The sequence below is a fragment of the Carya illinoinensis genome, chromosome 11 (assembly GCF_018687715.1).
Source record: "Carya illinoinensis cultivar Pawnee chromosome 11, C.illinoinensisPawnee_v1, whole genome shotgun sequence".
NCBI lineage: Eukaryota > Viridiplantae > Streptophyta > Magnoliopsida > Fagales > Juglandaceae > Carya > Carya illinoinensis.
Window position 1 is genome coordinate 44,789,352 of NC_056762.1, and position 27,086 is coordinate 44,816,437.

The window sequence follows — 27,086 nt, forward strand, 5'->3', positions numbered from 1 at the left end:
TCTATCCCCCAACAAAATTCCTGTAAAGCAAAACTTAGCCATCGAGGAAAATATTTCTTCTGCGTTGAACACTAAAAGGTGCCCCAATGCTAATGTAAAAATAAGAGGATACACACGTATAAACAACCATAAGAATGCCTATCTAGATCGAACTAAAGTATAGATTATAACAAACACCCCATAAGATGGCTATAGTCTAACAATCTACATAACATGCTAAAATGAAATTAGACTAAAACATGACTTTTTAATAGTAGATGGGGGAGGACTCATCCAAATCATTCTATTAGTTTCTCTAACCCATACAATAGAGGAAAGTCTAGCAGAACTCTTCCGATCTTTTAAAGCTTCCCCTCTAGCAGTAGAAGGAGACCTCTAGTAGTTGTGAGAAAGTGTCTATCAATGCATGAGGAACAAAACTAGAGGAGCCAGTGAAAAACTTCTATGACAAAGCTTAAGCAACTGCATCGAAGACACTTCATTTCTACCTCCCACAAGGAGGGTACTGACTACTGCCTTTCAACTCTACCTTCCATAGGGGTGGTACCGGCTACTGCCACTGTAGCCTCCCCCCCTTCCATACAGCCCACCTGCTCCACTGTAACTAGAACCAGGCCCAGAGTCATAACCAGCACCATAGCCTGAACTTCCGTAACCTCCGTAGCCTTCACCCCCTTGGCCATATCCACCTAACCCACTTCCATAACTGCCCCCAAAACCACCACCATAGGGTCCAAAGCGACTAGAATAACCAAGGGAAGACTCACTTCGGTAGCCACCTAAGCTACTGGATCCAAAACCCCCATAACCACCCCCAAATTCACCACTACCACCACCATAGCCATATCCACCACCAAGTCTACTGCCAAGACCTGCTGTCCTGTAGGGACCAGGACCAAACCCTCCATCGAAACCTCCATAAGAACCGCCAAAACCACTGTAGCCATCATTAAAAGAACGAGACCTAGAGTTGCTACCATATGCAGGAGCAGGTGGTGGGTTTGAGGATTTCTTTGGTTCAGCTTTCTTGATCTCCACCTACAATAAAGCAACTTAGTTAACCTAGTTTCTGCTGCATAAACTACCATGATAGGCCTCACCTGAGAAGTTCTATACCTGTAACAACCTCCACCTAAAATTAGTAACAGATGATTACAAGAATTTGTTTGGTTAAAAACCTCAAAACTGAACAAATAATGACCCTTAAAAATGTGTCTTATAAATAAATACAGAGAATGCACTGATGCATGCTCCATGATTAACATGTATTGATTCATATGCTGAATTCTTGGACTCCACCTAAACAAGCTCACCTGGGTACCCGCCATTTCAATCATATTTCCATTCGATAATATTTCATCTACAACTTCATCACTGTCAAAAATTATGAATCCAAAGCCTCGAGATCGCTGGGTTTCATGATCACGTATGATCTGGTGTTCCACCACTTCCCCATACTTGGAGAAGAAATTCTTGAACTCCTCTGCAGAAATTAAACAAGCCAATCAGATAAAAATGAAGAAAGACATACCACATGAGCTAGAATGTAGAATGCACATTCGGTTGAGACATAACACAATAACATTAATTAAAAATGTGTACCTTCAGTGACTGATGATGGAATACCACCAACAAATATCTTCTTTGTTTTGAAATCTTTTGACTGCCCTTGGCCTTTCGGAATGGTCCTCTTAATCTCAACCTGCTCAAATCTATTTTAGTGAATACCAAAATACTTTATTACCATACAAGTGAGTGGTAAGAGCTTTGCTTGACCATCCTAAATGAAAATCCCAGATCCCATTTTGAGGGATTGACAAGTTTCCTCTCAGGAAAGAGCTTTGCTTGCTCCGTGATTTTGGTTTTCTGGGATAAGAACCTAAGTTATCTTTGGTTTGTCAAAGCATCATTCAATCCATCCATTTTTACCCAGAAAATGTAAATGGCCCACATCACACCACTTAGAACAACTTAGAAGTGAACTTTTGCAGATCGGAAAGGAAGTCAACTACAAAAACAACATATGCCATGTGGTTTCTAAAGAACCAAGCAAAGATACATGCAGATAACTTTGAATCGACTGAAGACCTTTCTTAGGGCTAATTAATTGTTAAGTATTTTCACAAATAATAAATCTTTAAATAGCACTTTCTTTTCTCCAGTTGTTTCACAGCAACTAAGTATGAACCCATCATCTGCCCCCAGGGAGATGAGATGGACAAAGAACACCTCAATGTACAAAAATATTTTTTTTTTAAGTACAAAAATATATTATTAAATTTCAATGTTCTACATGTTAACTAAGAGAATTAAAAATTAAATGCAGATTGTGATGCAAGGGAAGCATTAGAGAGCCATGGTTACCTGTTTTCCATTGATGATATGGGTGTCTTCAATAACCTTGTCAACCACTGAAGGATCAGCATAGGTGACAAACCCAAAACCCCTGGGCTGATTAGTGTACCGATCTCTCATTATTACAGCATCTGTTATCTCTCCATATTTCTCAAAGTGGTTCCTAAACATCCCTAATTGTTTCAAAAAAACACGACAAAACGAACAATAGAAACAAAACATGTAAGAAATGCAATTAAACACAAAAAAAATATTTAGCTTAATAGAGTGCTATCCACATCTAACATTTTCAATTCCCTTACATCTATGGTCTCTACAGCCATAGACTTCATTATACCAACCCAATTTTTTTTTTTTTAATCGGCAAATGAGATTTATTGATCGTAAGGATAGGCAAAAGCCCAAGTAAATGGAACATATACAAGAGCAACACCTAGGCGTAATGTTCTAGTGTTACAAGAAATTCATGTTCATGCTATTAAAATCAATCACAATCGACCAATGGAACAAATTATTAAAAAAGAAAGTTCTAAGTTCATCCATTGACCGCTCACAATCTTCAAAGCTTCTCTCGTTCCTCTCCCTCCAAAGACACCACCATAGGCAGATCAGAAAAGCAAACCCAATTGAAGCAACTCATACACAAACTACCCCAGAGAAGAAAGAAAAGGTCTACCCTCCTTACATACATTAATCAAATCAACAAACTAAATCATAAAGGTACAAATTGCATTAAAAGTAGCCATATCTAAGCGGAAGGCTTCTCCCATGTTAATTTTAACAGGTAATCAAGAACCTTTATTTATTTTTTTGATTGGCACCAGATGTCCAGAAACAACATCCCGACTAATCCCAGGGTGCAAGAACCTTTATTAATGAGGTAACAGGCATAGTCCAAGTACATAGGAAGTATATATGAGAAAGCTTAACCTATCTTTTAAGCAGGTTCCTTCTTCCAATTGATCAATAATATTTGATGAAACGCGTAATATCTTCAAACTCAGTTTCGAGTTTTCGTGTTTTTTAACCTTTCTTGAAACAGTTTAGACATTTGAAATTCTTTCTTGAAACAGAAAACGCATATAAACAACTTAAAAAGAAAAAGGCAATAAACTAACCAAAGCTCGTTTCTTTGTGCAATCCTCCGATGAAAATCTTTCTGCGTTTCAGAACATAAAGATCACAAAATATTAGAAAACGCAAAAGATTGAAGGGAAAAAAAAAAAGAATACGTCCCTCCTTGGTCGCGAAGAAAACAAGCAGGAGCCAATAGAAACTAAGCAGGAAATCATACAGATCTAGAATTATCCATTACGCTTCTCTTTTTAACCATCGGTTTTATTAGGGAACTAACGGAAGCAACAAAATCGAGAGAGAGTGAGAGAGAGAGAGAGAGAGAGACGAACCCAGGACTAGCACCATTGCCTGAGTGTGGGTTATCGCCCCTGGATTTCGACGCCATTGCGTGTGACTTCGTTTTGGGGATGGACTTTGTGGAGAAGAGGGAGAAATAGATCGAGAGCTTAGGGTGAGAGAGAGAGAGAGAGAGAGAGAGAGAGAGAGAGAGAGATGATGAATGGGTTAAACTTGGGGGCTTTGGGAGATATGTGAGTGAACAATATAAAAAGAAGATGCGTGTGAAACTTCTGATTTGCCCCTTCATTCGAGAGCTAAGTCCTCCCGTTTCGGTCCACACCAGCAAATATTTCATTGTGTTTTAGAAGAAAAAAACTAAAAAAAAAAAAAAAGGTATTCTAAATGTCACACTAAAATTATTATTCAATAATTATAAATATATCAAGTATAATAAAAATACAATAAGAATGTAGTGTATAACATTTCTCTCACTTTTCTTTTTGGCTACATTTTTTATTTTGAAATATGCATAATATATATATTAAACATGTTAATGTCATGATTTGTACACCTGAACTAAGCTCCTGCAATTCTGGCAGTGAGGCAGGATGTTTCCACCTACAATCACAAAGATAAGGATAGGCTCAATTGTGGTCCAAAGAACATTTGATACCAAAGTTAGAATTTTGTTTGGGTGAAATGCGAGAAAATCATGGAATTTAAAAAATCTCATTCATATCTCGATCATGGCTGTTTTACGAGATTTTGGAGGGGACGTTCTTATACCTTGTGTCAAACCCATATTGGCCCTAGTCATAGCCTTTAATGTGGCATGACACCATTAAAGCGACGTAACTTTCGATAAGGTGTCTCAAAGATTAGATCGATGCAGTTGCTTTTTGTCCCCATTGTCATAGAATGAAAGATTGCTCTTGCTTTCTGTTCACTTGCCAATGTGAATCCTTTAATGCTGGTTATCATAAGCGATTGTCAGAGTCAACGCGTCCTATTTGTCCCTTACAACAAGTTTCTTGCACAAGACATTTCCTTTCTACTAACGCGTCTCGTGGGTCGGGCCCTTTTGATGGTTCATGGGCCGCAAGGTGAAAATGACAAATTCCAATCTAATAGGGTCCTTAGTATTTGGCCCAAGCTCAACCCAGTAGGGCAAGGGGAGGGAAATATTCTTTCCAAAACATTTACAAGATACAAAAGTCAAAAAGGTGGGAAGTCCCAATAATCATCCAAAATCAACTAATACAACACAAGAAAAAGAAAAGAAAGGAGAAAAAAATAATAATAATAACGTCTAAAACAAGTGAATTGACCCCAACCCATTTTCCATTAAGAAACCGCCCGATGTGATTTGTTTTGCTACATTTATTTGGGAACATGCAAAAGATCTTCAAAAGCGAGAGAATAGTAAACCACGTGTTCTTTTGCCTTTCCCACTTCATATATTTATACAATCGATGTTTATCGTATAAAATCTTTGTAAAAATTACATTCAAGTAATAATGTACAATATTCTTTGCTAATCAAAAGCGTATTGAGAAGTTGAAACAATGGTTCAGGATGAAAAATCACAGGTTTAATTATCCCGGAGGCATTGATGTAGACACTCATTTTCCTTCCTTATGGCATCCAGATCAGCTTGTAGCTTGTCGACATTTAAGCTACGGGATGCCATAGCCGCTAGCTTCATTTCATGTTCAGCCACTTCTCTTAGTACTCTATCAGTGGCCAGGATTTTCTCAGATATCTGTTCGAATGCCTCGTGCAAGCTAGTGAGAAGTCTATATGCCTGTCTTCCTACTGGATCTTTCTTCGCTTCCCTGCACATGCATACTTCTTTTCAGCACAAATCGATCAACTTCATTAGGACACTACATTTGTTACCATCAGGGGCTGCAACAGCAAACAGTCTGTACCTGAATACCATTTCATCTACGACAGCATAAGTTCGATGAAGGCGTTCTTGGGTAGAGTTACTTTCCAATTGAAGCTCCCTGGTCTCTTTTAAGATCCGATCTATGTCAGCATCTTGTTTCCGACTATTTTTTGTTATCTCCTTTATCCGCTGAATATAGGAATTCCTACATGCCGTTTTGGGCTGTCTCTCAAGTTCTGCACAAAGTTGAGAATGTTCCTCCTCCCTATAGAATGACATGACAGTTGCAGCAAGAACGGGCAAAGTAGTATGCAGAAAATGCGAAATGATCTTTTGTCAAGGAAGTGTAAAGATAAGAAGGAAGAGGGATGAATAATAATTAAAAAGAAAAGGAAAAACTGTCTTTACACTTCAAAGGAAGCAAAGAAGTGTAAAGATCCAAACCAGAATTATACCTGTGTCTAATTTCAGACAAGACACACTGCTTTTCCAACTCAACTTCTCTCAACTTCTGGAGCTTTTCTTGAGCTTCTGGATTGTTGGCATATAAAAACTCCTCAAGACTTCTCTTCTTCTCTTCCAGAGACTCTCTAAGAGCTTCCCTGTGGAAGATTGATTATGTCAGGTGAAATCAATATTTGCATCTCCATGCTAGCAAAAAAAAAAAAAGTTAGTTTCCCTTTTCAAATGTACATTTTAAATTCTTATAAAGTAAAATATTGTTCTGATCCTGAAAATTAAAGGTTTAATCAAATTAGTATCCAACAATCCTAAGGATTTTGGATCAATGGTTGGGTCTTTAACAATTGGTATCAGAGCAGGGACCACGTCATGGGTTTAAGTCACACAAGAGGCGACTTATAGGCTGGATTAAAATGTCTTGGTGCTTTGTATGGGCATAGTGTTAAGTCATTGAATACTGATAAATGAGTGAAGCCGCCAAAAGAGAAAGGGCTACCACTGGATCAATGTTGATAGAGTGGGCCGCTGTGGATGTCGGATTCAGAAGCGTGGTAAAATGTTATATGATCTTGAAGGTTAAGGTTTAAGCAAATTAGTATCCAACAGTCCTAAGACTTTTGGATCAATGGTTAGGTTTTAACAAATATCTTAAAAAAGTGCATGCTTAAAACATGTCATCGTGGAAAAGTAAAAGGAAACATTTTTATGAGAAAAAAGGCAGCAATATCCTACCATGCTGATTCCAATTCAGTAAGATTACACTTTTTGGCGTCAATTTTCTCATTGAGCTGCCCAAGGTAGAAGTCCAGGGGATGCTCCGCATCAAAAGCCATATCTGCTGCTGCCCTTAACAGTTCCAATTCTTCCTCAAGTTGCCGTAGTCCAGTGTTATTTGTTGTTCTCTTCTCCAAAAAATATTTTTCTTGATTTTTTGTTTTTCCAGTCTCATAGATTATCTAGTAAAAATATAAACATCAAATAAGCCCATCATCAGGATTTTGTTTCCAGAATGCTAAGAACTTTTTGTTCTAAGAAGAAAATAAGTTTGAATTCTAAATTTAAGCTTTTGACTGCCTTTCGATGCCTTGCTGCTTACACCGTTGTTAGAAACTAGATCATCTTGAGTCCTTGATTGCATGGTTTGTTTCTAATACCATTTAACTAGTCCATTCAATAATTGTCCAAATTCACAATAATTCAAATGAAAATACCTTGGAAGATTGCTCTCTAAAAGGAGATCCTTTCTGTTCAAACACTAGAACATGTTTATCATCTCTCCAAGCTGCAGTTTCTTCATTTCCTGCTGTATCTCTTCCAGCATCCACCACTTCTTCAGAAGATTCCTTCCCACTCAATACAGTAGTCAGTTTGTCCTTGCTGAAATCTCCAGTCCTGGAGAAATATACATCATCAACAGCCACTTCATCCATTTTTCTTGGAATGAGATCAGCCTCATGGAGCCTGCTAAGAGAGGCATGTCCAACCTTGGTATTCAACCGATCTGACACTTCAATATTCAGTCTTAGATCTTCCAATTTGGCTCCAACTTTCTTACAACTAAGATCTACCCCTCCATTATTATCCTTCTGTTGCTGGTCCTCAGAAGTGCTTTTTTTATCATCATCTTTTATTCTCCCTCTACCCTTAACATCCTTCACATCAGCAGTTCTTCTATCTTCAGATATCTCAGAAAGCCTCTCCACCAGGAATCTGATCAACTTATACAAGTCCTCTTCAGACGGATACAGGAACTGCCGTAAGCAACACATATAGTCTGTTTCTAAGCATAATTTCAAAAAAATTAAAAAAAAAAACAGACGATAACCATAATGAGAAGAAAATGAAGGACATGCAGCAACTGACCAAAAAGAAACAATCAAACATCGAGGACAAAAGTACAAGTGGCACTGAACCGCTCCAACTGCCAGAGGAAAGGTCAAATGATTGGTAATGTAAACTTGAAATTTTTGGTTGAACACTTCATGGTGACTTGCAAACAAGGGTGTAACCAAACTTTATAAATTCTAAGACTACAGAATCCATAATCTTTTGGAAAGCTTTACGTCGACACAATAGACAAATAAAATCTGTAACCGAAATTCATGGCAAAATAACTAATTCTCATTTGGTATGGAAACACTCTGGGAGGTGTAAATTGAAGTCTTTCCCCTCCATAATAATCGCAAAAGCAATTCAATTGTAAAATAGAGAAATAATTGAGTACAACTAAAGAAAAAAATCAAACAATTCTGCAATCAATTAAATTTGTGAACTGCAGCATACATCGAGGCCCATAAAATAATAAACTAATTTTTTTCATGAGGTACCTAGTTCTGATCGTACTAAACCACTTTCTTCTAGGAAAAATGCTGGTTATCAACAAGCAAAAAAAAACCAAGTCCAAAATTAAATTTTTATGAAAATCTAAATGCCGCGTTTCACCATGTCACCTTTATAAGCCGAAGTAATGTATTTCGTTCGCCCCCTTTTTGTTTCTGAGCTAAAGAATGCTTAGCAAATTGTCAAACATTCCTATTCCTTCACTCTGTCCAACATTTTCGGAGCAACCACCCAAACTCAAACAATCCAAAAACGCCATTTCTTTACTTGACTAACCTTGTGGAAACTCATGTCTCCGATGTAACCCAGATTCTTAATCCCTGACGCGATGTCCGAACAGATCTTGACCTGGGTGGCCATGGATCCATCGGGAAGAAAGGTGGGAAAGGACGCCGTGTGGTCGAGAAGGTTAAGGCACTGGGCGCAGATGGAGACCAAGGTGTTGGGGTCGAGGTCTCGGAGCGAAGAACCGCTTGGTGGGATCGAAATACCGGAGCTCTCCAGCGAGTTCATGAGTATCTCCTGCGACTCGTCCATTGTATTTTTCTTCGAAGAACTTGAAAATTCGTCCCGTAGCTGTGTTTGTGTCTAGTGTGTTCTGTATTGTGCGTCTCTGTTCTCGTTGATTTGGGAGGAGCTACAGCCCGGTCGGGTGTTTATCCCATTTTTACGCCTGCTAATGATGCGCGCGCTGGCACTTAAAGTTTCTTTTATTAGATAGATTAGATGAGATAAGATATTTTAAATATTAATAAATAAAAATTATTTATTAATTTTATATTAAAATTTAAAAAAGTTAGATTGTTTATTATATTTTATATGTAAATATAAAAGTTATAATAATAAGATAAAATGAGATTTTTAATTTTGGTTAAACAAACAAGACCTTAAGAGGTGTAGAAAAGTCCATTATACACTTGCAAGCATGATAAAAAAGGAATGAGTTTTGTTACAGATCAGCCACTATTCATGATTGATCCGTAGCACACCTTACGTGTAATTTTTTTTCGTCTCTCAGCTCATCCATCTCTCAACACCCCCTTCCCCGACCTGATTCATCTCTCAGATCACCCAACCCTGCACGGTCGTGCGCCACCTATAGTGCCACTGACCACCACCATCACCACCCCCTCATGCCAGTCACCTCCAGCCACCTTCAAACCTCCATAGAAGCCCCCATGTGCAGCCCCCTCTCTCAACCCGAAATGGGTTATACTACATGGTATGCCGCTACTATCGCCGCCATTGTTAGCCTCCAGCCCCACCGTCAAGCACCATCGAGCCCTTCACCTCCTCCTTAGGCACCATCGATCTTCCATAGTACGGTAGCCTTCTCCCTCTCTTTCCCAAATGGGTTTCACCCAAACACAGGTTCTCTACCTTAACCGGTCATATACCGCCACCCACAACTTCCAGCCGCCATCTCGACACTCCACTGGCCACCATTGACCTACCCCAGCCACCCTTAGCCTCAATTTACCCTACCCACGGCCTCACTCTCCCATGGATTTTCCCATCTATTTGGAAGACACCATTGACGCCGAGTGGGGGTGCCGAGTGGGGAAGAGGGTGTCGACACGGGGTGGAGATGGGGGAGATGATGTGTGGGGGGAGTGGGGTGTAGACGGAACGCCAAGAGGGAGAGAGTGAAATCTGAGAGAGGGAAGTGTATTTATTGTAGGGACAAATTAGTCATTTTATTTAGATGTGAATTGGATGATGCAGAATAGTAGCTGTTTCCAATATTTATTCAAACAAATTTTCACAACATTTTTGCCCCCTCTTTCTCGACCTCTCTCCCCCCACACCCTATCGTCTACTCTTTCCCCTCACCCCAATCGCGCGCTCTATATATATATTTATATATCTCTCTCTCTCAAGCCTACATTGCTGCTGCAACTGCTATTGTTGTACTTGGGTTGACTGGCTGGGGGCCTTAATATTGGAAGCCATGAAAGGAGCCCTTAAAAACTTGATTTTTTTATCTTCTCCCACTTCAAGAGTTCCTAAACAAAATTCTATTAAAGGTTAAAATGTCACGTACTTTTTCCTCCCTGATATCAGATTTCCTCTCCTATAGCATCCAAAAAGAGTAGTTTTGAAAAGAGCAATTAAATTGAGAGAAAGGAGGAGAAAGTACTCAGAGTAGTCAGTTATGGTCAGTGGAAGGAGTTTTACAAAATGCAAGAAGAGAGAGAGGAAAAAAATAAACAAGAAAAAATTAGAAAATGAATTGAAAGTAAACAAAAAAAAATGAAAGCTTTTTAATTTCAGCTCTCTCTACTCTATATTCTACATCTCTCATAAGAACCAAACAATTTTCTGAAAACCAAAAATTTCCAAATAAATCGGTTTATAGTGTTCAACTCTCTTATCTCTGTCTCTCTAGTTTCTGATTGCAATTCTGTTGGAAATAAGGGGTTGCAAAACAAAAATAGTGAGAGAAAGTTTGCTTCAAGGCGCGTTACAAATGTCGCTTTCCTTAAGACAATATTCGCCCCCACCAATTACGGTATGCATACGAGTTACAAGCGAATTTGCCTCCAAGATACAATGAAGCCCAGAACAAGTCTGTTTGTCTAACTGCGTTATGCACACACGAAATTAGACCCCGAATACCCTCAGATTTTACTATTCAACCAAGAAATTAGAAATCTGATCTCTCGAGAACGAACAGATTCTAACAAGTTTTAAAGAAATGAAATATTTGGGAGAGAGAAGAGAGAGAGAATTCGAAATTAAATTATGATGTTTTAAATGGCAGGCTAATAGGTCCAAAAGATGTAAACGAAAAGTTATTACCCGTAGTTCTGAAAACTGTTCGGAATAGGTATATATATTATGACTGTTGCCATATGATACAACATTTGGACGGTTGCCTTGTTCTTCTTCCAACCGGATGGCACTGGTTCGAGTCACACCATGCGCGTTTTGGGAATATTATTTTCCCAACCGTTGGCAGCACCTCATGCTGCGTTCGCGTCCATTGCCCATGTGTTGTAGCGCTTCACGCAGCACGCCCCTTGAGCCCCAAGAGTTGCAGCGCAGTAGCGCCTAATGGCTGGCCGCATGCCTCTTGGTGCAACCTCTTCATAAATCATCAAAAATCTAATCCTTTGTTAGAAGGATGGATCGAACCTAGTCTCATGGACTAAATTGGAAGTCTCAATACCAATAAGCCAACTAAAGACTTATGGTCAAAACATAGATCCAAAATATAATAAAACTCCGAAACTTTCCATATCTTCTCTCTTTCCACAATAATTCACAACTTCCAAAAACAACCCAAAAATATTATTAATAAATATAATATATAACTAATTATTTTGAAAATATTTCCAACAATCCCCCACCATTTTCAAAATACATCTTGGTTAGAATAGGAAAATTTATACATAAATGAAGGTGTCTTGTGGACTTGAACCTTCACATAGTGAAAATACATCAAAGTTAACCAGAATGGCATAATAGACATGCTTTGAACTAGCGATTCTATACGATTAACCGGATATATCTCACATATATATTTTCTTCTCTTTGGGTAGTTCATAAAAGCCGACACGTGGATTGGCCTTGTGTCTATATCCTGGTTTCATGAGCGCTCTAGTGACAAAGCCTAATTCGCATAGGAGGCGGCACCACCCCCGACACTCATATAGGTAGACTTATCGAAAGTGTCTTGTAATAAAACACTTTAACATAACCATGTTATAAGTCTATTAAGAGCTTATTGCTCAGCCTCTCCTTTTCATTACAGTACCAAGCACTTCAAACCTTGGGATGATAAATTAGTTTGAAAACTAATTTTAATATCACAGTGTTTGCAAATCACAAACATATAATGTACTTTGCTCATTGAACTCAAGTCTTGATATATTCAAGAGTTGAGTCGAGTTTCCATTATTGGTGATTTTATTGTATAGGCTTTAAACCCATCCCCTTTGATGTTTTCCACATCAAGTCTCGTGCAAGTCCTTTAGTTAATGGATCTGCCAAATTTTGGCAAGATCTCACAAAATCAATTGTAATTACTCCATCTGTGAGTAATTGCCTCACATGGCTATGTCTTAATCCAATATGCCTAGACTTGCCATTATATATATGGCTATAGGCCCGTGACAGTGTAGCTTGACTGTCACAATGCAAAGAAATTGGTGGCATTGGTTTTGACTAAATTGGGATCTCTATCAATAAATTTCTTAACCACTCTGCCTCTTTGCTACAAGAAGCCAATGCTATAAACTCTGCTGCCATGGTAGAGTCAGTTATGCATGTCTGCTTCTTTGATCCCCAGGAGATTGCTCCTCCACCAAGGGTGAATATCCACCCACTGGTTGATTTGTGATCATCATGCTCAGTTATCCAACTGGCATCCGTGTATCCTTCTATAACCGAAGGAAACCCGCTGTACTCAATACCATAATTTATGATATTTCGTAAGTATTTTAAGATTCTCTGTACAGCTATCCAATGAATATGACTAGGGTTACTAGTGTACCTACTAAGTTTGCCCACTGCAAATGCAATATCAGGTCTAGTGCATGTCATAGCATACATTAGACAACCAATAACTCTAGCATATTCAAGTTGATTCACTGCTCTCCCCGTATTAGGATACAATTTTAAATTTGAATCAAAAGGTGTAGCTATGGGTTTGCAATCAAAGTGATTAAACTTTTTCAATATTTTCTCAATATAATGTGATTGGGTTAGAATTATACTATTATTATTTCTTATAATTCTAATACCCAAAATCACGTTTGCAATACCCAAATCCTTCATATCAAAATTAGATGACAAAAATTTCTTAGTGCTTTCAATGCTTATATTATCAGTGCCAAAAATCAACATGTCATCTACATATAAGCATATTATAACACCTTTATTTCTATTAAACTTGCTGTAGACACATTTGTCAGATTCATGTATCCTAAAACCATTGTTCACTACAACTTTATCAAACTTTTCGTGCCATTGTTTTGGTGCTTGTTTAAGTCCATAAAGTGACTTAACCAATTTACAAACTTTATGTTCTTGGCCAGACATAACAAACCCATCGGGTTGTTCCATGTAAATTTCTTCTTCTAATTCACCATTTAAGAAGGCAGTCTTAACATCCATTTGATGGATTTCAAACTTGTAGATGGCTGCTAAGGCAATCAAAGTTCTGATAGTAGCAATCCTAGCAACTGGTGCGTAGGTATCAAAATAATCTAACCCTGCCTTCTGGGAAAAAACCCTTTGCTACTAGTCTTGCCTTAAACTTTTCTATTGTTCCATCTACTTTCAGTTTCTTTTTAAAAATCCATTTGCAACCAATAGGTGTCGAACCAGGTGGTAAATCTACTAATTTCCAAGTATTATTACCCATGATTGAATCCATTTCATCATTAATAGCTTCTTTCCAAAAAGCTACATTCTGAGACTTCATAGCCTCTTCATGAGTCAAAGGATCATTTTCAACAGTATGTGTAATCATGATTTGGTTACAAGATAAATCTCTTGTACCCTCTACCAAGTACACAACAAAATCTGGTCCAAATGACTTTTCAGTTCTAATTCGTTTACTCCTTCTTGGTTCAAATGGTTCACCAGATTCATCATTATTTTCAAGTGATCTGTCTAATTCCACAATTTTATCATTATAAAGTGGAATTACATTGAATCTATTTTCAAAAAAATTCAGCAACCCTAGATTCAATCACTGTATTGACGTCAACAGAACCATTAGGTTCCACAACTAGGAATCTATAGCCAACACTATGATGTGCATAACCTAAGAAAATGCACTCAATGGCTTTTTGTCCTAACTTCTTTATCTTAGGTTCAGGTAATCTAACTATGGCTCGACAACCCCAAACTTTAAAATAATTTAAGTTTGGTTTTCTTTTCTTCCATAGTTCATATGGAGAAACTTTAGTTTTCTTGTGGGGTATTCTATTCAAAATATAGCATGCTGTAAGCATAGCTTCTCCCCAAAAACTATTATTTAAACCAGAATTAGTAAGCATGGCATTTACCATCTCTACTAAAGTTCTGTTTTTCCTCTCCGCCACTCCATTTTGTTGTGGAGTATAAGCCATAGTAGTTTTATGAATAATGCCTACAGATTCATAATAAGCAGGAAAGTGATATTCACCACCTCTATCGGATCTAAGACATTTTATTTTGACATCACATTGATTTTCTACTTCATTTTTATATGCCTTAAAATTGTCCAAGACTTGGTCTTTTGAGTGCATCAAATAAACATAGCAATATCTAGAGAAATCATCTATAAAAGTCACAAAATATTTTTTACCTCCTCTAGTAGGCGTGCTATGCATGTCACATACATCATTATGTATTAATTGCAATAAAGATGAAGTTTTATCTATTCTAGAAAATGGCTTTCTTGTCATTTTTGTTTGCATGCATATTCTACATTTATCGATCATGTCGTTGGCATATTTAGGAATTATATTTAATTTAACCATGTCATCAAGTCTTCTAGCATGAATATGTCCTAAACGACAATGCCATAAAGAATATGAATCAAGCATATAAGCAGAAACATTCACTTTATTATTAATATTGAGTTTGAACATGCCTTCACTCAGATATCCATTCCCCACAAAATTACCCCCTTTGGTCAGCACAAATTTATCTGACTCAAAGACTAATTTAAACCCATACTTATTCAGAAGACTACCAGATACAAGATTCTTCCTAACTTCTGGTACATGATACACATATTTGAGAGTAAGCACTTTTCTAGAAGTGAACTCCAAATCTATTGTGCCTTTGCTTTTAACTGTAGCAGTGGATGAATTTCCCATGTAGATAACACATCCATCTTCTTCTGACTCATACTTTTTAAACAAACTCCTGTCTTTGCAAACATGTCTTGTTGCTCCTGAGTCAATCCACCAAGAGTTGTCTCCTTCAAGAATATTGACCTCAGAAATCATGGCCACAAAATTCTCTTTGGAGTCAGAGTTTTGTTGTTTCCTTTTAAGAAACCAACAATCTCTTTTGTAATGGTCCGGCTTGCCACAATTGAAGCAATTTGCCTTCAATTTCTTCTGATTCTTGCCTTGGAAGTGGCTTTGTTTTCTTCCAAAGTTATTCTTTCTCTTCCGGTTTTCATATCCGGATTTATTGGGTTGTCCAGGTTTGTGGATCTTCCCTTCCTCTATCATATGCATATTGGAGGTCAAAGAGTCACGCTCTTCCTTACCATCTCTAAGCCTTATTTCCTCTTCTATACGAAGATGTTGACTTAGATCTTCCAAAGACATTTCCTCCTTTCTATGCTTCAGGCTTCTTTTGTAGTCTTTCCATGATGGAGGGAGTTTATCGATAATGGATGAAACCGATATAGAATCATCCTTTTTCATATTGTGTTGAGTGAATTGATCAAGAATATGCATAATTTCATTGAATTGTTCAACAATAGGCCTAGAATCTACCATTTTATAACTGAAAAATTTGGTAGCCAAAAATTTCTTACTTGTAGCATCTTCTAAAAGATACTTTGCCTCAAGTGCATCCCACAGATCCTTGGCGGTTGCTTTGTTCTGATAGGCATCAAACAATGTATCAGACATTGCATTGCAAATGTGTCCCTTGCAGATGTAGTCGTCTTGTTTCCATTTGATTCTTGCCCGACTTTGAGCGATTGTCTCATCCTCATTTGTAGACGGCCTAGGAGTGGTTAAAACATACACCACTTTGAGACTGGCTAGGAGAAAGTGCATCTTCTTTTGCCAGCGCCGGAAATTGGCTCCATCAAATCGTTCAAGTTTCACAAAATCCGCAACAAACTCTCTCAAACTATGAGCCATTAATAATCGATAATATTGTCTTAAGATTGTTGGAAATAAGGGGCTGCAAAACAAAAATAGTGAGAGAAAGTTTGCTTCAAGGTGCGTTACAAATGTCGCTTTCCTTAAGACAATATTCGCCTCCACCAATTACGGTATGCACACGGGTTACAAGCGAATTTGCCTCCAAGATACAATGAAGCCCAGAACAAGTCTATTTGTCTAACTGCGTTATGCACACACGAAATTAGACCCCGAATACCCTCAGATTTTGCTATTCAACCAAGAAATTAGAAATCTGATCTCTCGAGAACGAACAGATTCTAACAAGTTTTAAAGAAATGAAATATTTGGGAGAGAGAAGAGAGAGAGAATTCGAAATTCAATTCTGATGTTTTAAATGGCAGGCCAATAGGTCCAAAAGATGTAAACGAAAAGTTATTACCCGTAGTTTTGAAAACTGTTCGGAATAGGTATATATATTATGACTGTTGCCATATGATACAATAGTTGGACTTAGTCCAACGGTTGCCTTGTTCTTCTTTCAACCGGATGGCACTGGTTCGAGTCACACCATGCGCATTTTGGGAATATTATTTCCCCAACCGTTGGCAGCACCTCGCGCTGCGTTCGCGTTCATTGCCCATGTGTTGCAGCGCTTCACGCAGCACGCCCCTTGAGCCCCAAGAGTTGCAGCGCAGTAGCGCCTAATGGCTGGCGGCATGCCTCTTGGTGCAACCTCTTCATAAATCATCAAAAATCTAATCCTTTGTTAGGAGGATAGATCGAACCCAGTCTCATGGACTAAATTGGAAGTCTCAATACCAATAAGCCAACTAAAGACTTATAGTCAAAACATAGATCCAAAATATAATAAAACTCCGAAACTTTCTATATCTTCTCTCTTTCCACAATAATTCACAACTTCCAAAAACAACCCAAAAATATTATTAATAAATATAATATATAACTAATTATTTTGAAAATATTTCCAACAAATTCTACTAGCAATATTTTGCTAATTGCTGCTGGTTTGAATTTTTCTCATAGTTTTCTACTAACAAGAAGCATCTGAACAATTCTTATCAAAATGTTTCACATCCTATTGCAGGGGCATTGGGGAGAGAAAGAAATGGAGAAGGGGAGAGGAAATGGCTTATGGGGAGAGGAAATCGGCGCTGAGGAAAGGTAGAAAAGAGAGGAAATGGCTTATGGGGAGAGGAAATCGGCGCTGAGGAAAGGTAGAAAAGAGAGGAAATGGCTACTAGGGAAGGAAATGGGCACGGGGAGAGGAGAAAGGAGAGAGGATACTGCGCGAGGGAGAGAGGAGAGATGATTTTGTTTTATTTTTTTTAATTATGCATTGGGTGTAGAATGGAGTTTCTTACACGTCCTAAAAGCTGCGCCTCATTGGCTAGTATAAAACTTGAGGAGACGCCCGTCCAGCCTTAAGCTTTTGCCTATATATATATATATATATTGTTTTTTTTGAAGAGTACAATATTTTTTTTTATAAGTGTAAAATAAGTATAATATTGATAATCTTTTTAAGTAAAAAAGTTAAATTATAATATTATAAAATATCAAAAATTTTATGTACAATTATTTTTATGTATTTATTATATATTTCATTAGTGTGATGGGCTGTGTTATTTTTTTAAATATAACGTAACTACTTTAGCAATCATATCAGTAGAGTATACAGAACAGAGTTTTAAATATCGTGTAATACTGGCCAGTACAGCTAGCATTTACTTTGCCTCTGTAATGACCGGTACGTGGGAGATATGTGTTTTATATTGGGTCAAATATCAGCTATACCAATGCATTTCGATCAATACCGACCGATTTTAATATACTAGTCGAAATTAATAAATTTTTGTAATTAATATAAAACTTTTGACTTTTTCATGATTTTCACACCGATTCTCACATTTGAATGATATTTTCTTAACTTTTTTTTTTTTATTCTCTTTTCTTGATAACTAACAATCAAATCCCTATTCCATTTTTTTGTTATGAAGATGAATGATTATTTTCTTAAATTGTTGGATTGAAAACTTATAAATATTATTGAGTTTATTAAATATGTGTTTTAACTTTTTAAGACTTGCATTAATGTTATTTTAAAATATAATTTATACATATATGATCGATTTATTATATATAGATGATCCCGAAACGATACTCTATCGAAACATTTTGTTCTAATGTTTTAACCAAAACGACATTCTAAATTTTGATATAAAGAATATGCAAAAGTGACTATATGTAACAAAACTCTAAAAATTAAAATATGATTGTATAAATAATTATAAAAATAAATCATTTTCCATATTCACAATTTTCACCTAGCAACTTTGCTCTCTTTTTTTAACCCTTACAAATTCACTATGTTACTAAGCATAAAAAGATGTTTGGCTTGAGGGAGAATTCCTAGAAAATCTTGAGGAGTTCTTGATTACCAAATATGCCCTTAAGAGAAATGATAGTTGCAATCGTAAGTGCGCAAATGTCGTGTAATCACTTTTAAAAAAATTAATAAATATGAGACCCACATGAAAATAAATTAATTTTTTAATAGTATATCCCATTTTTTTTTCAAAACGACTATAAGATGCTTACATATTCTATGACTGCATGTAGTATTATTCTTATAATTATGCAATATGATTTTTTTATAAGTCAAAATTATGCAATATGATTACATTGTCAAAATTACATTGCAAAGCAGGAAAAGTAAAATTGAAAATGTGTTTCACGTCATTTTTAGGATCTCAAATCTCAATGAAAAATTGAAGAGAAAAAAAACCAGTGATTTCCCGTTACATAAATGAGCGGACTCGACTACAGATAGTTTATGGTCATGTTCTTGGCATGTTCACAAGGCAAGTCAAGTCATTATGGTTGCAAGGGGCATGTTGGAACTAAAACAAAGCCATTTTCATAGTCCTAAAACTGGAAATGGAAAGCACATGGCCCACCAACCTATCCGCTGCCTCCACATTATAGGCAGGTTTTCGATTACTTGCAGTTTGATTCACTACATTACAAAGTTGATTCACCCCCCATTAAGGATAGTTTGAGCAGAGTAGCTACCCCCTGGAAGCCGCCTAAGAACATGGAAATTAAGAGAGATGATGAAATTGAGGTTATGTCGCCCCCAACAATGGGAACCATGCAGATTGCCGGGAGTACTGGTTTTGGTCACAACATTGAGTTCATGTCTCAAGCCTACCTTAGAAATAGGTACTCAGAGATTGATTTAGAAGATGAGAGCTCTAATACCAACAAAGATCACCCTCTTCCAATATTTCTCAAGGTACTAGTATGTCTAACCGTTTCTACTTGAAGGAAGCTTTTGAGCTGAGCTAAAACTCTCATTGTTTGCACAAAATTTGAGTCCCTATTGATATCGAAAGCAAAGCAACTCAAAATGCATGAAATTCTTGAGGATTTGACTATTTTCTTATATATATGATCATGTTTGTTACAGTTTCAATATAATTGCTAGACATATTTTGTGGGTCTCTTGGTGATGCAGTTTGAAGATGTGGAGTATAAGGTGAGAAGTAGCCAAGCTTCCTCCAACAACCCGGTGAAGTCAGTTGTTTCCAAGGTAGCTACACAGCTTAAAATGGAGCAAGACAATTGCAAGCAGATATTGAAGGGTATAACTGGAAGCATCGGCCCTGGAGAAATCCTTGCTCTGATGGGTCCTTCTGGTAGTGGGAAAACAACCTTGTTAAAAGTGATAGGAGGAAGACTACTTGACAATGTTGAAGGAAAGATTACATATAATGACATCCCATATAATGCAGCCGTTAAGCGGAGGTCAGCCAACTTCACAGAAACTTCATCCATGTCATCCGAATACACTCTCAAAGGCGTAGAAGATAGATTAGTATCGTATTTCTTATTAAATTTATTTTTGCCTTACAGGATAGGATTTGTGACACAAGATGACGTGCTTTTCCCACAATTAACAGTGGAAGAAACCTTGGTTTTTGCTGCATTTTTAAGGCTTCCAAGCAATATAAGCCAACAACAAAAATATGCAAGAGTGGAGATGATTGTGAAGGAGCTAGGCCTTGAAAGGTATGTGTTAAATGGGAGAGTAGCTGGAGGGTATCTTAAAAGATTATATTCAACATAGCTGGATCATAGTAAGGAAGTTCGTCTTTTTTTAAAACATACTTTCAGCAGCTCCTCTAAATGATCTCTTGTATAACCATAGATGTCGTCATACAAGAATAGGAGGAGGATTTGTAAAAGGAATATCTGGAGGAGAAAGAAAAAGAACCAGCATTGGTCATGAAATTCTTGTCGATCCTTCGTTATTGTTGCTTGATGAACCAACTTCAGGTCTTGATTCCACCTCGGCCAATAGACTCCTTATAATTCTTCAAGGACTTGCTAAGGTACCATCACTAGATGCATTTTCCATGTGCTATATTCCAGTTTATAAATTGGACTACTTCTAAAGATTACATTTGACGGTCTACAGGCAGGAAGGACAATAATCACAACAATCCATCAGCCATCAAGCAGAATGTTTCACATGTTTGACAAAATTCTGCTAATATCAGAAGGCTACCCTGTGTACTATGGGAAGGCTAGAGAGTCTATGGAGTATTTCTCATCGTTAAGGTTCATCCCAGAAATACCCATGAATCCTGCAGAGTTCTTGCTTGATTTAGCAACTGGTCAGGTGAGTGACATAAATGTACCTGGAGATTTTTTGGAAACTCGAGGATCTCCTGACTCAGAGAAGGCCATCATCACAGTAAGAACTTGAAATTTTACGTCTTACAAATTCTGCCTCCCCTCTCTAAACATCTGTCTCTGTGCTGTGTTTAGTTTCTACAACTCAAATACAAAACTCAGCTGGAGCCTAAGGAAAAAGAAGAAAATCATCGAACAACAAAGACATCAGAGCATCTTCAATTAGCCATTCAAGTAAAGAGGGACTGGACATTGACTTGGTGGGAGCAATTCATGGTACTGTCAAAGAGAACATTTAGAGAAAGGTGCAAGGATTATTTTGATAAGCTAAGACTTGTTCAAGCACTAGGAGTTGCAGTCTTGTTGGGCCTTCTATGGTGGAAATCCAAGATTGACACTGAGGCTCATCTCAGAGATCAGGTAAATTACCATGACTTCATTTCGTGCAGTTAAAAACTTAAGCAGCTCTTCAATTTCATTTTTTAGCTTCTTTGCTACTCATATGTTTCAATCATGCCATGCATAGACTGAATCTTCATGACCTAAATTGCAGATCGGTTTATTGTTCTACATTTGTATATTTTGGACATCATCATCAATTTTTGGAGCAGTATACGTGTTCCCGTTTGAAAAAATATATTTGGTGAAGGAAAGGAAAGCCGACATGTATAGATTAAGCGTATACTATGTGTGCAGCACCCTTTGTGACATGGTGGCACATGTTCTCTATCCTACGTTTTTCATGCTCATTTTGTACTTCATGGCTGGCTTCAAGAGAACTGTCCCTTGCTTTTTCCTGACATTATTTGCCGTACTTTTGGTAGCTATAACAAGCCAGGTAAGTCTATGAATTTCCAATACTGGGTTTATATTTGCTCCAACGGTTCAATGAATCTCTTTCTGCCTCTAGGGGGCAGGAGAACTTTTTGGAGCTGCAGTTTTGAGTATCAAAAGGGCTGGCATGGTTGCATCTTTGCTATTAATGTTGTTTCTTCTCACTGGAGGTTACTATGTCCAGGTATACATTGCTCCTGGTTTTAAAACTAATGGTCTAATTTAAATCCCATTTTCAAGTTTCATGAAGACGCATGCAGTCCATGTAAAAATACACAGGTGTTAATGCTAGCCGCAGACCCTTCCTTTGCTAGTTGCCTGAGCTTGTTGACAACAGCCTAAACGAGGGTTCCAGAGCTGCTTCTGGGACCAAATAGTACTTGATTTTTATTTTTTGAACTCATTCTATAACTATCATGTTAACTATCTGGAGCATTGAAAATAGTACTTAGTTTGGGTTTCCTTGAGAGTCTTCAGCCCTATATTGTAGTTGCAATATTTTGGGAATCACTAAAGTATTGCATACACATACATAAGCCTCGCTGAATGTTTTAATTGCAGCACATACCAAAATTTATGCGGTGGTTGAAGTATTTGTCGTTCATGTACTATGGCTTCAGACTTGTCCTGAAAGTGCAATATTCTGGAGACGAATTGTACGAGTGCCAAAGCCAAAGAGGGTGCAGGACCCTGCAGAGTTCTCCTTCTTTCAACGCGGTGAACCTGAATGGTGGATTGGAAGAAGTATGGATTCTGCTTGCTATGGCTCTAGCTTACCGGTTGTGTGCTTACTTTTGCCTTCGCAGAAGAATTAACATATGCACTCTTTGAGTTTCATTCCACGTTTCTAAAGAATAAGAGCAACTTCTGAGCAGCTCTATGTTTCTTAATATTTAATATAGGTTTGTACTATGATCATTATAAGGTTTCGCTTGAGTTTATGATCTGAAATTGCACATGCTGGTGAAAAAAACTGAATCAAAGTTCTATAACCTAGCCAATTAAAAATTACCCTTGAAACTCAGGCAGTCCAAAAGATGTGTGCTACCCTGTTCATTCAATTTTTTCCCTACCAACTGGCTTGATGCTCTGAGGTCCTTTTTACTACAGTGTTATTGACTTTTTAAGAACTCCTTTTCAAAACCAAAAAGAAAAAGACCACGGGAAGACACTTGATGCAGTAAACGGTCCAAAACATTGCAGTCGATGGGTGGAATACTAGTAGAGTTCTATAATTATTTAGTCCCAAGTATAAGGGCAATATTTATGGAGTAAAGGTTACAGTTTCACTGAGTTCTATCCAACACAATGAATGAGTAGTTACAGTGCAGTTCGTGAAGAGAATTTAATTGACAGTGTCTGTTTATAAGCGCATCAAGTTATCAGGGAAATAAATGATAACGAAAATGATTTGATCGGGATGATAAGAATTTGAACTCAGAACGGACACTATCGAAACGAATTCTGAAGCCTAAAACTCAAATCCAAAATAAACAGCTACCCAAAAAACATTTGACAAAGAATAATGGAAGAAACAATTGTTCAGAGAAATCTTTTTTCTCAGGTAAAAATGGTGTACGAGATTTAGATGTTAATAAAGGTTTGGAAAAGAGTATTGGTCAATACCCCTAATACTAATGGTTAACGATTTATATCTTACCGGTCCTCACGAACCCACATCTCAATTCTCTCCTCTGTCCGAATACGGTCTTTCCGGGTCTGACACGCACACCACATATCCAACTTCAGCACAATAGAATCTATTTTCCCCTCTCTTTCTGACTCAATCCCCCTTGTATCTGTCCAACATAGAGGGAACGCTGGAAGCATTCGTTTCACCTTAACCCAATCTCCCTCTCTCTCTTTCTGTCTCTCTCTGCAACTGAGACTGGAATAGAAACAGGGAAATGGCGCTAGTCCCGTACTCTGACCCAAAAACCGAAAATCCAAGCTCCACAACCCCACCATGGCAAGATATGTTCCGTACCGCCGCAATCCGCAAACCTTCTCCATCCTCGTCTCCACCTCCTCAGCCCCACGCGCCACCACAACCTCACGAGCCTCCACCACCAAACCCAAATCACTCGCTCTCCGGAGACCCCCAGGTCCGGCTGGCCCTCTACATCGCCATGGCCCACGCCGGTGTCGCCTTCGCCATCTTTATCCTCTACTTCATCTGCAAACTCCTCGGGGAGTATCTTCGCCCGATTCAGTGGGCCGTGCTCTGCTCCATTCCTCTCAGAGGCATTCAGCGAACGCTCGTCTCCTTCTGGTCGGAACCCTTGAGTCTTGGACTAACAGAGACCGTTTTCGCCGTCCCAGTTGCCCTTTTTCAAGTCTTCGTCCATACCCTCGTCGAAATTCGCCATCTTTGCTTCCGGATCCTCAGAAGAAAGCCGAAATCCGAGACCCCAAGACGGAACCGTAGTGGCTTCTCGAAGCTACTGAGATTGCTTTTGTCGTTTGGGATATTCATCATTGCTTATGAGAGACTTGGAGGAATTATGTCTCTGGGCTTGATTGGACTAGGGCTCGTGTTTAGCTCCAGGAAGGTGGATTCGACAATGTCGGCCTTATCGTCGTTTCGGAGCAATAGCTTCCGCCGTAGTCCAGTCAGTGCGTTCTTCACTCGTGGTATATTGAAGAGGCTGAAAACCATTGTGGCAATTGGGCTGATTGTTGGAATGATTATTGGGTTTTTAGTTGGGATCATGTTCTTCTCGTACAAGATTGGGGTCGAAGGAAAAGACGCGGTGATTTCTCTGAAACTACACGTGGAAGAGAGCAACTATGCTGAGAAGATTGGCGTGAAGCAGTGGATGGACGAGAACGATGTGCCCGGAATGGTGGATAGGTACACTACTACGTTCTATGAGACTGTGTTGGATCAGATTGATAGTTTGGCAATGCAGTATAATATGACCGAGCTTGTGACTGGGATCAAGCATTTCGTGATAAAGAGACCGGCTAACTCTTCGGCGCCTTCAACATCTTTAGCTAGTCCTTCGCCATATACAGAGAAGTTTTTGAGCTTGAGAAATAGGATTAGCAATAGGGAATGGGGGCAGATATATAAAGAGTTGGATGAGATGTTTAGGGAATTGATAATCACCAGGGACGATTTGGTTGTGAAGGCCAAAGAGTTTGCGGTTAGAGGGGTGGACGTGTCACAACGTGTGTTTGCTAGCAGTAGAACCGTGTTAGGCAGCAGTGCAAAGCTTGTGCTTTCCATTGGGAATTCGATTGTATCTGGGGCTGCAGAGGTTTTCAATTTCGTGTCTCAGTCAATGGTGTTCTTCTGGGTGTTATATTATCTGATCACTTCGGAGTCTGGTGGGGTGACTGAACAAGTTATGTGCATGCTTCCTATGTCAAGTTCGGCGAGGGTTAGATGTGTTGAAGTTCTTGATAAAGCAATTTCGGGTGTGCTTTTGGCTACGGCTGAGATTGCCTTTATTCAAGGATGTCTCACCTGGCTTTTGTTTAGACTATGCAATATACATTTCTTGTACATGTCGACGGTGCTTGCATTCATCAGCGCTCTGTTGCCAATCTTTCCAGCTTGGTTTGCTACAATTCCAGCAGCTCTGCAACTGTTAGTGGAAGGCAGATACATACTAGCCATTAGTTTGTCCATTATTCATCTTGCGCTTATTGATTATGCTGCATCCGAAATTCAGGAGGACATACCTGGTCATAGTGGTTATCTTACAGGGCTTAGCATCATTGGTGGAATGACATTGTTCCCTTCTGCATTTGAGGTAACTTGCTCCTTATAGCGTTGTGATTTTCAGTTCATGTAGTTTTCCCTTTGGGTGTATCAGTGCAATCCTAATATGTACATTACCCCTTGCTTTGTTTGCAACAGAATGCTTGGAAAATTATTGAAGCTTTCTTCATATGCAGATAATGGACTTAAATATGGAAGATTACCTAGTTTGCAGATTCAAAGAGTTTCTACATAATTTGATTTGAAATGCTATTTTTTTTTTTTTTTAAATCAATGAACCTTGAATTTGTTTGGATGCTGTGAAGCTGCAGCATCATTTTCCAAATGATACTTGAAAGTGTGCTTGTTTGTGCCTTCTGTAATTGATGTGCGGCGTGCATGTTACATAGTCAAAGTATAATTTCTGATGGAAAGTGTGGTTCTCTGTTTAGAAAATAGCTAGTAAAAATTAAATGAGTTCCAATTTGGTTTCGTTGAACTTGTTCTTGTTTTTTTTTTTCTTTTTTCTTTTTCTTTTTCTTTTTCTTTTGTACTGAACTCAAATTTATTTAGAAAGGTGCACTTTCAGATGCATATTTACAAAGGAAAAATCTATTTGTCATCCTCACACTTCACACACAACACTTATTTTAATTTTTTTTTCATTTTTTCTATAATAAATATGTAGTGTGTGGATGATAAATAAAATAATTTAATTAGTTTAATAAGAATAAAATAAAATAAAAAATAAAAAAAATAAAAAATAATATTTTAATATATAAAGTGTGTGGTGTAGGATGATGTGTAGCATTTCTCATTTACAAATGGCTTTGCTGGTAGTGAAAAACTCATGAGCCAAATCTCTCTTGGGGCAGCTGCACCTTTTGTCTTGTTGATAGAGTACGATGTCCTTGTATTTTATCGTATTTTATCGTTCTGCCAGTAAAACATCTCATGTTGCCATTTTGGTGTTTTTTCAAATTAAATTTAGTTTGTTGTAGAAATGTTTTTATTTGTAGCTTCTGTGCACAATTTGTCCTAATGTTGTACTAATGATGCTTGCTGTGTCTTTTGGACTTGTATTTATTGTTCTACAGGGAGCAATTATGGGTCCGCTGATCACTACAGTTGTGATCGCTTTGATGGAGTTGTATGCAGAGTTTTTTCTGGAAGAACATAAGGCAAAGAATAAGTAGAATGCAAATGAAGCCTCTGCCAGTGCCTGCTTTGTATGTAGTTGATTGGAGTACTTGGGATGGGTTGGAGCACACAACAAGGGTCGATGCTCGAACACGATCCTCTTTGTTCTCATTTTCGATCAATCATGTGTTATTCAATATTTGCTATTAGGATGTTGTTTTTACTTCCAACCCCCCCACCCAAGGGAAAAAAAAGAAAAAGAAGCCATCTCCTTGTTGACATTGACATTTCTGTAACATTTGATGGATCATCGTATTCTTTCTGTTTGCAGCAGCTTGTTAAAGTGAAAAGTTGTAAATTATTCATCCATGTAACTAAGTAAGATGGTGGTTTGCTCATTTCGCAACATGCAGATTTTAATGTGATTTTTCGATGCATTTGAATTGGATGATGGCGCACATATAAGACA

General features: G+C 37.9%; 4 protein-coding genes across 7 annotated transcripts; 2 read left to right on the top strand and 2 right to left on the bottom strand.

The window, feature by feature from the left end:
• Nucleotides 1–41: 41 nt before the first annotated feature.
• On the bottom strand, nucleotides 42–3,946 carry LOC122280600 (heterogeneous nuclear ribonucleoprotein 1-like). Its single transcript, XM_043091565.1, has 6 exons — nucleotides 3,762–3,946; nucleotides 3,474–3,514; nucleotides 2,365–2,528; nucleotides 1,603–1,702; nucleotides 1,314–1,483; nucleotides 42–1,038 (listed from the first exon to the last, which is right to left on the bottom strand). Exons 1-6 carry the CDS (start codon nucleotides 3,815–3,817, stop codon nucleotides 526–528), a joined length of 1,044 nt encoding a protein of 347 aa, XP_042947499.1. The 5' UTR covers nucleotides 3,818–3,946; the 3' UTR covers nucleotides 42–525.
• A 1,182-nt stretch (nucleotides 3,947–5,128) lies between these two features.
• Nucleotides 5,129–9,084, bottom strand: LOC122282825 (coiled-coil domain-containing protein 22). 4 transcript variants are annotated; one of them, XM_043094866.1, is made up of 6 exons: nucleotides 8,681–9,082; nucleotides 7,276–7,815; nucleotides 6,797–7,020; nucleotides 6,058–6,204; nucleotides 5,643–5,867; nucleotides 5,129–5,546 (listed from the first exon to the last, which is right to left on the bottom strand). In XM_043094866.1, exons 1-6 carry the CDS (start codon nucleotides 8,939–8,941, stop codon nucleotides 5,303–5,305), a joined length of 1,641 nt encoding a protein of 546 aa, XP_042950800.1. In that variant the 5' UTR covers nucleotides 8,942–9,082; the 3' UTR covers nucleotides 5,129–5,302. The 4 variants fall into 4 exon arrangements, with proteins under 4 accessions (XP_042950800.1, XP_042950803.1, XP_042950802.1 ...); XM_043094869.1 differs by having other exon boundaries at nucleotides 7,276–7,838; nucleotides 8,681–8,819; XM_043094868.1 differs by having other exon boundaries at nucleotides 7,276–7,844; nucleotides 8,681–8,819.
• A 9,805-nt stretch (nucleotides 9,085–18,889) lies between these two features.
• Nucleotides 18,890–22,709, top strand: LOC122282572 (ABC transporter G family member 26). The gene is made up of 9 exons (XM_043094507.1): nucleotides 18,890–19,531; nucleotides 19,754–20,043; nucleotides 20,152–20,307; nucleotides 20,447–20,630; nucleotides 20,717–20,995; nucleotides 21,070–21,354; nucleotides 21,488–21,772; nucleotides 21,845–21,952; nucleotides 22,330–22,709. Exons 1-9 carry the CDS (start codon nucleotides 19,331–19,333, stop codon nucleotides 22,597–22,599), a joined length of 2,058 nt encoding a protein of 685 aa, XP_042950441.1. The 5' UTR covers nucleotides 18,890–19,330; the 3' UTR covers nucleotides 22,600–22,709.
• Nucleotides 22,710–23,432: 723 nt separating this feature from the next.
• Nucleotides 23,433–27,023, top strand: LOC122282573. Its single transcript, XM_043094508.1, has 2 exons — nucleotides 23,433–25,529; nucleotides 26,575–27,023. The coding sequence occupies exons 1-2, from the start codon at nucleotides 23,676–23,678 to the stop codon at nucleotides 26,671–26,673; spliced, it is 1,953 nt and encodes a 650-aa protein (XP_042950442.1). The 5' UTR covers nucleotides 23,433–23,675; the 3' UTR covers nucleotides 26,674–27,023.
• The last annotated feature ends 63 nt before the right edge of the window (nucleotides 27,024–27,086 follow it).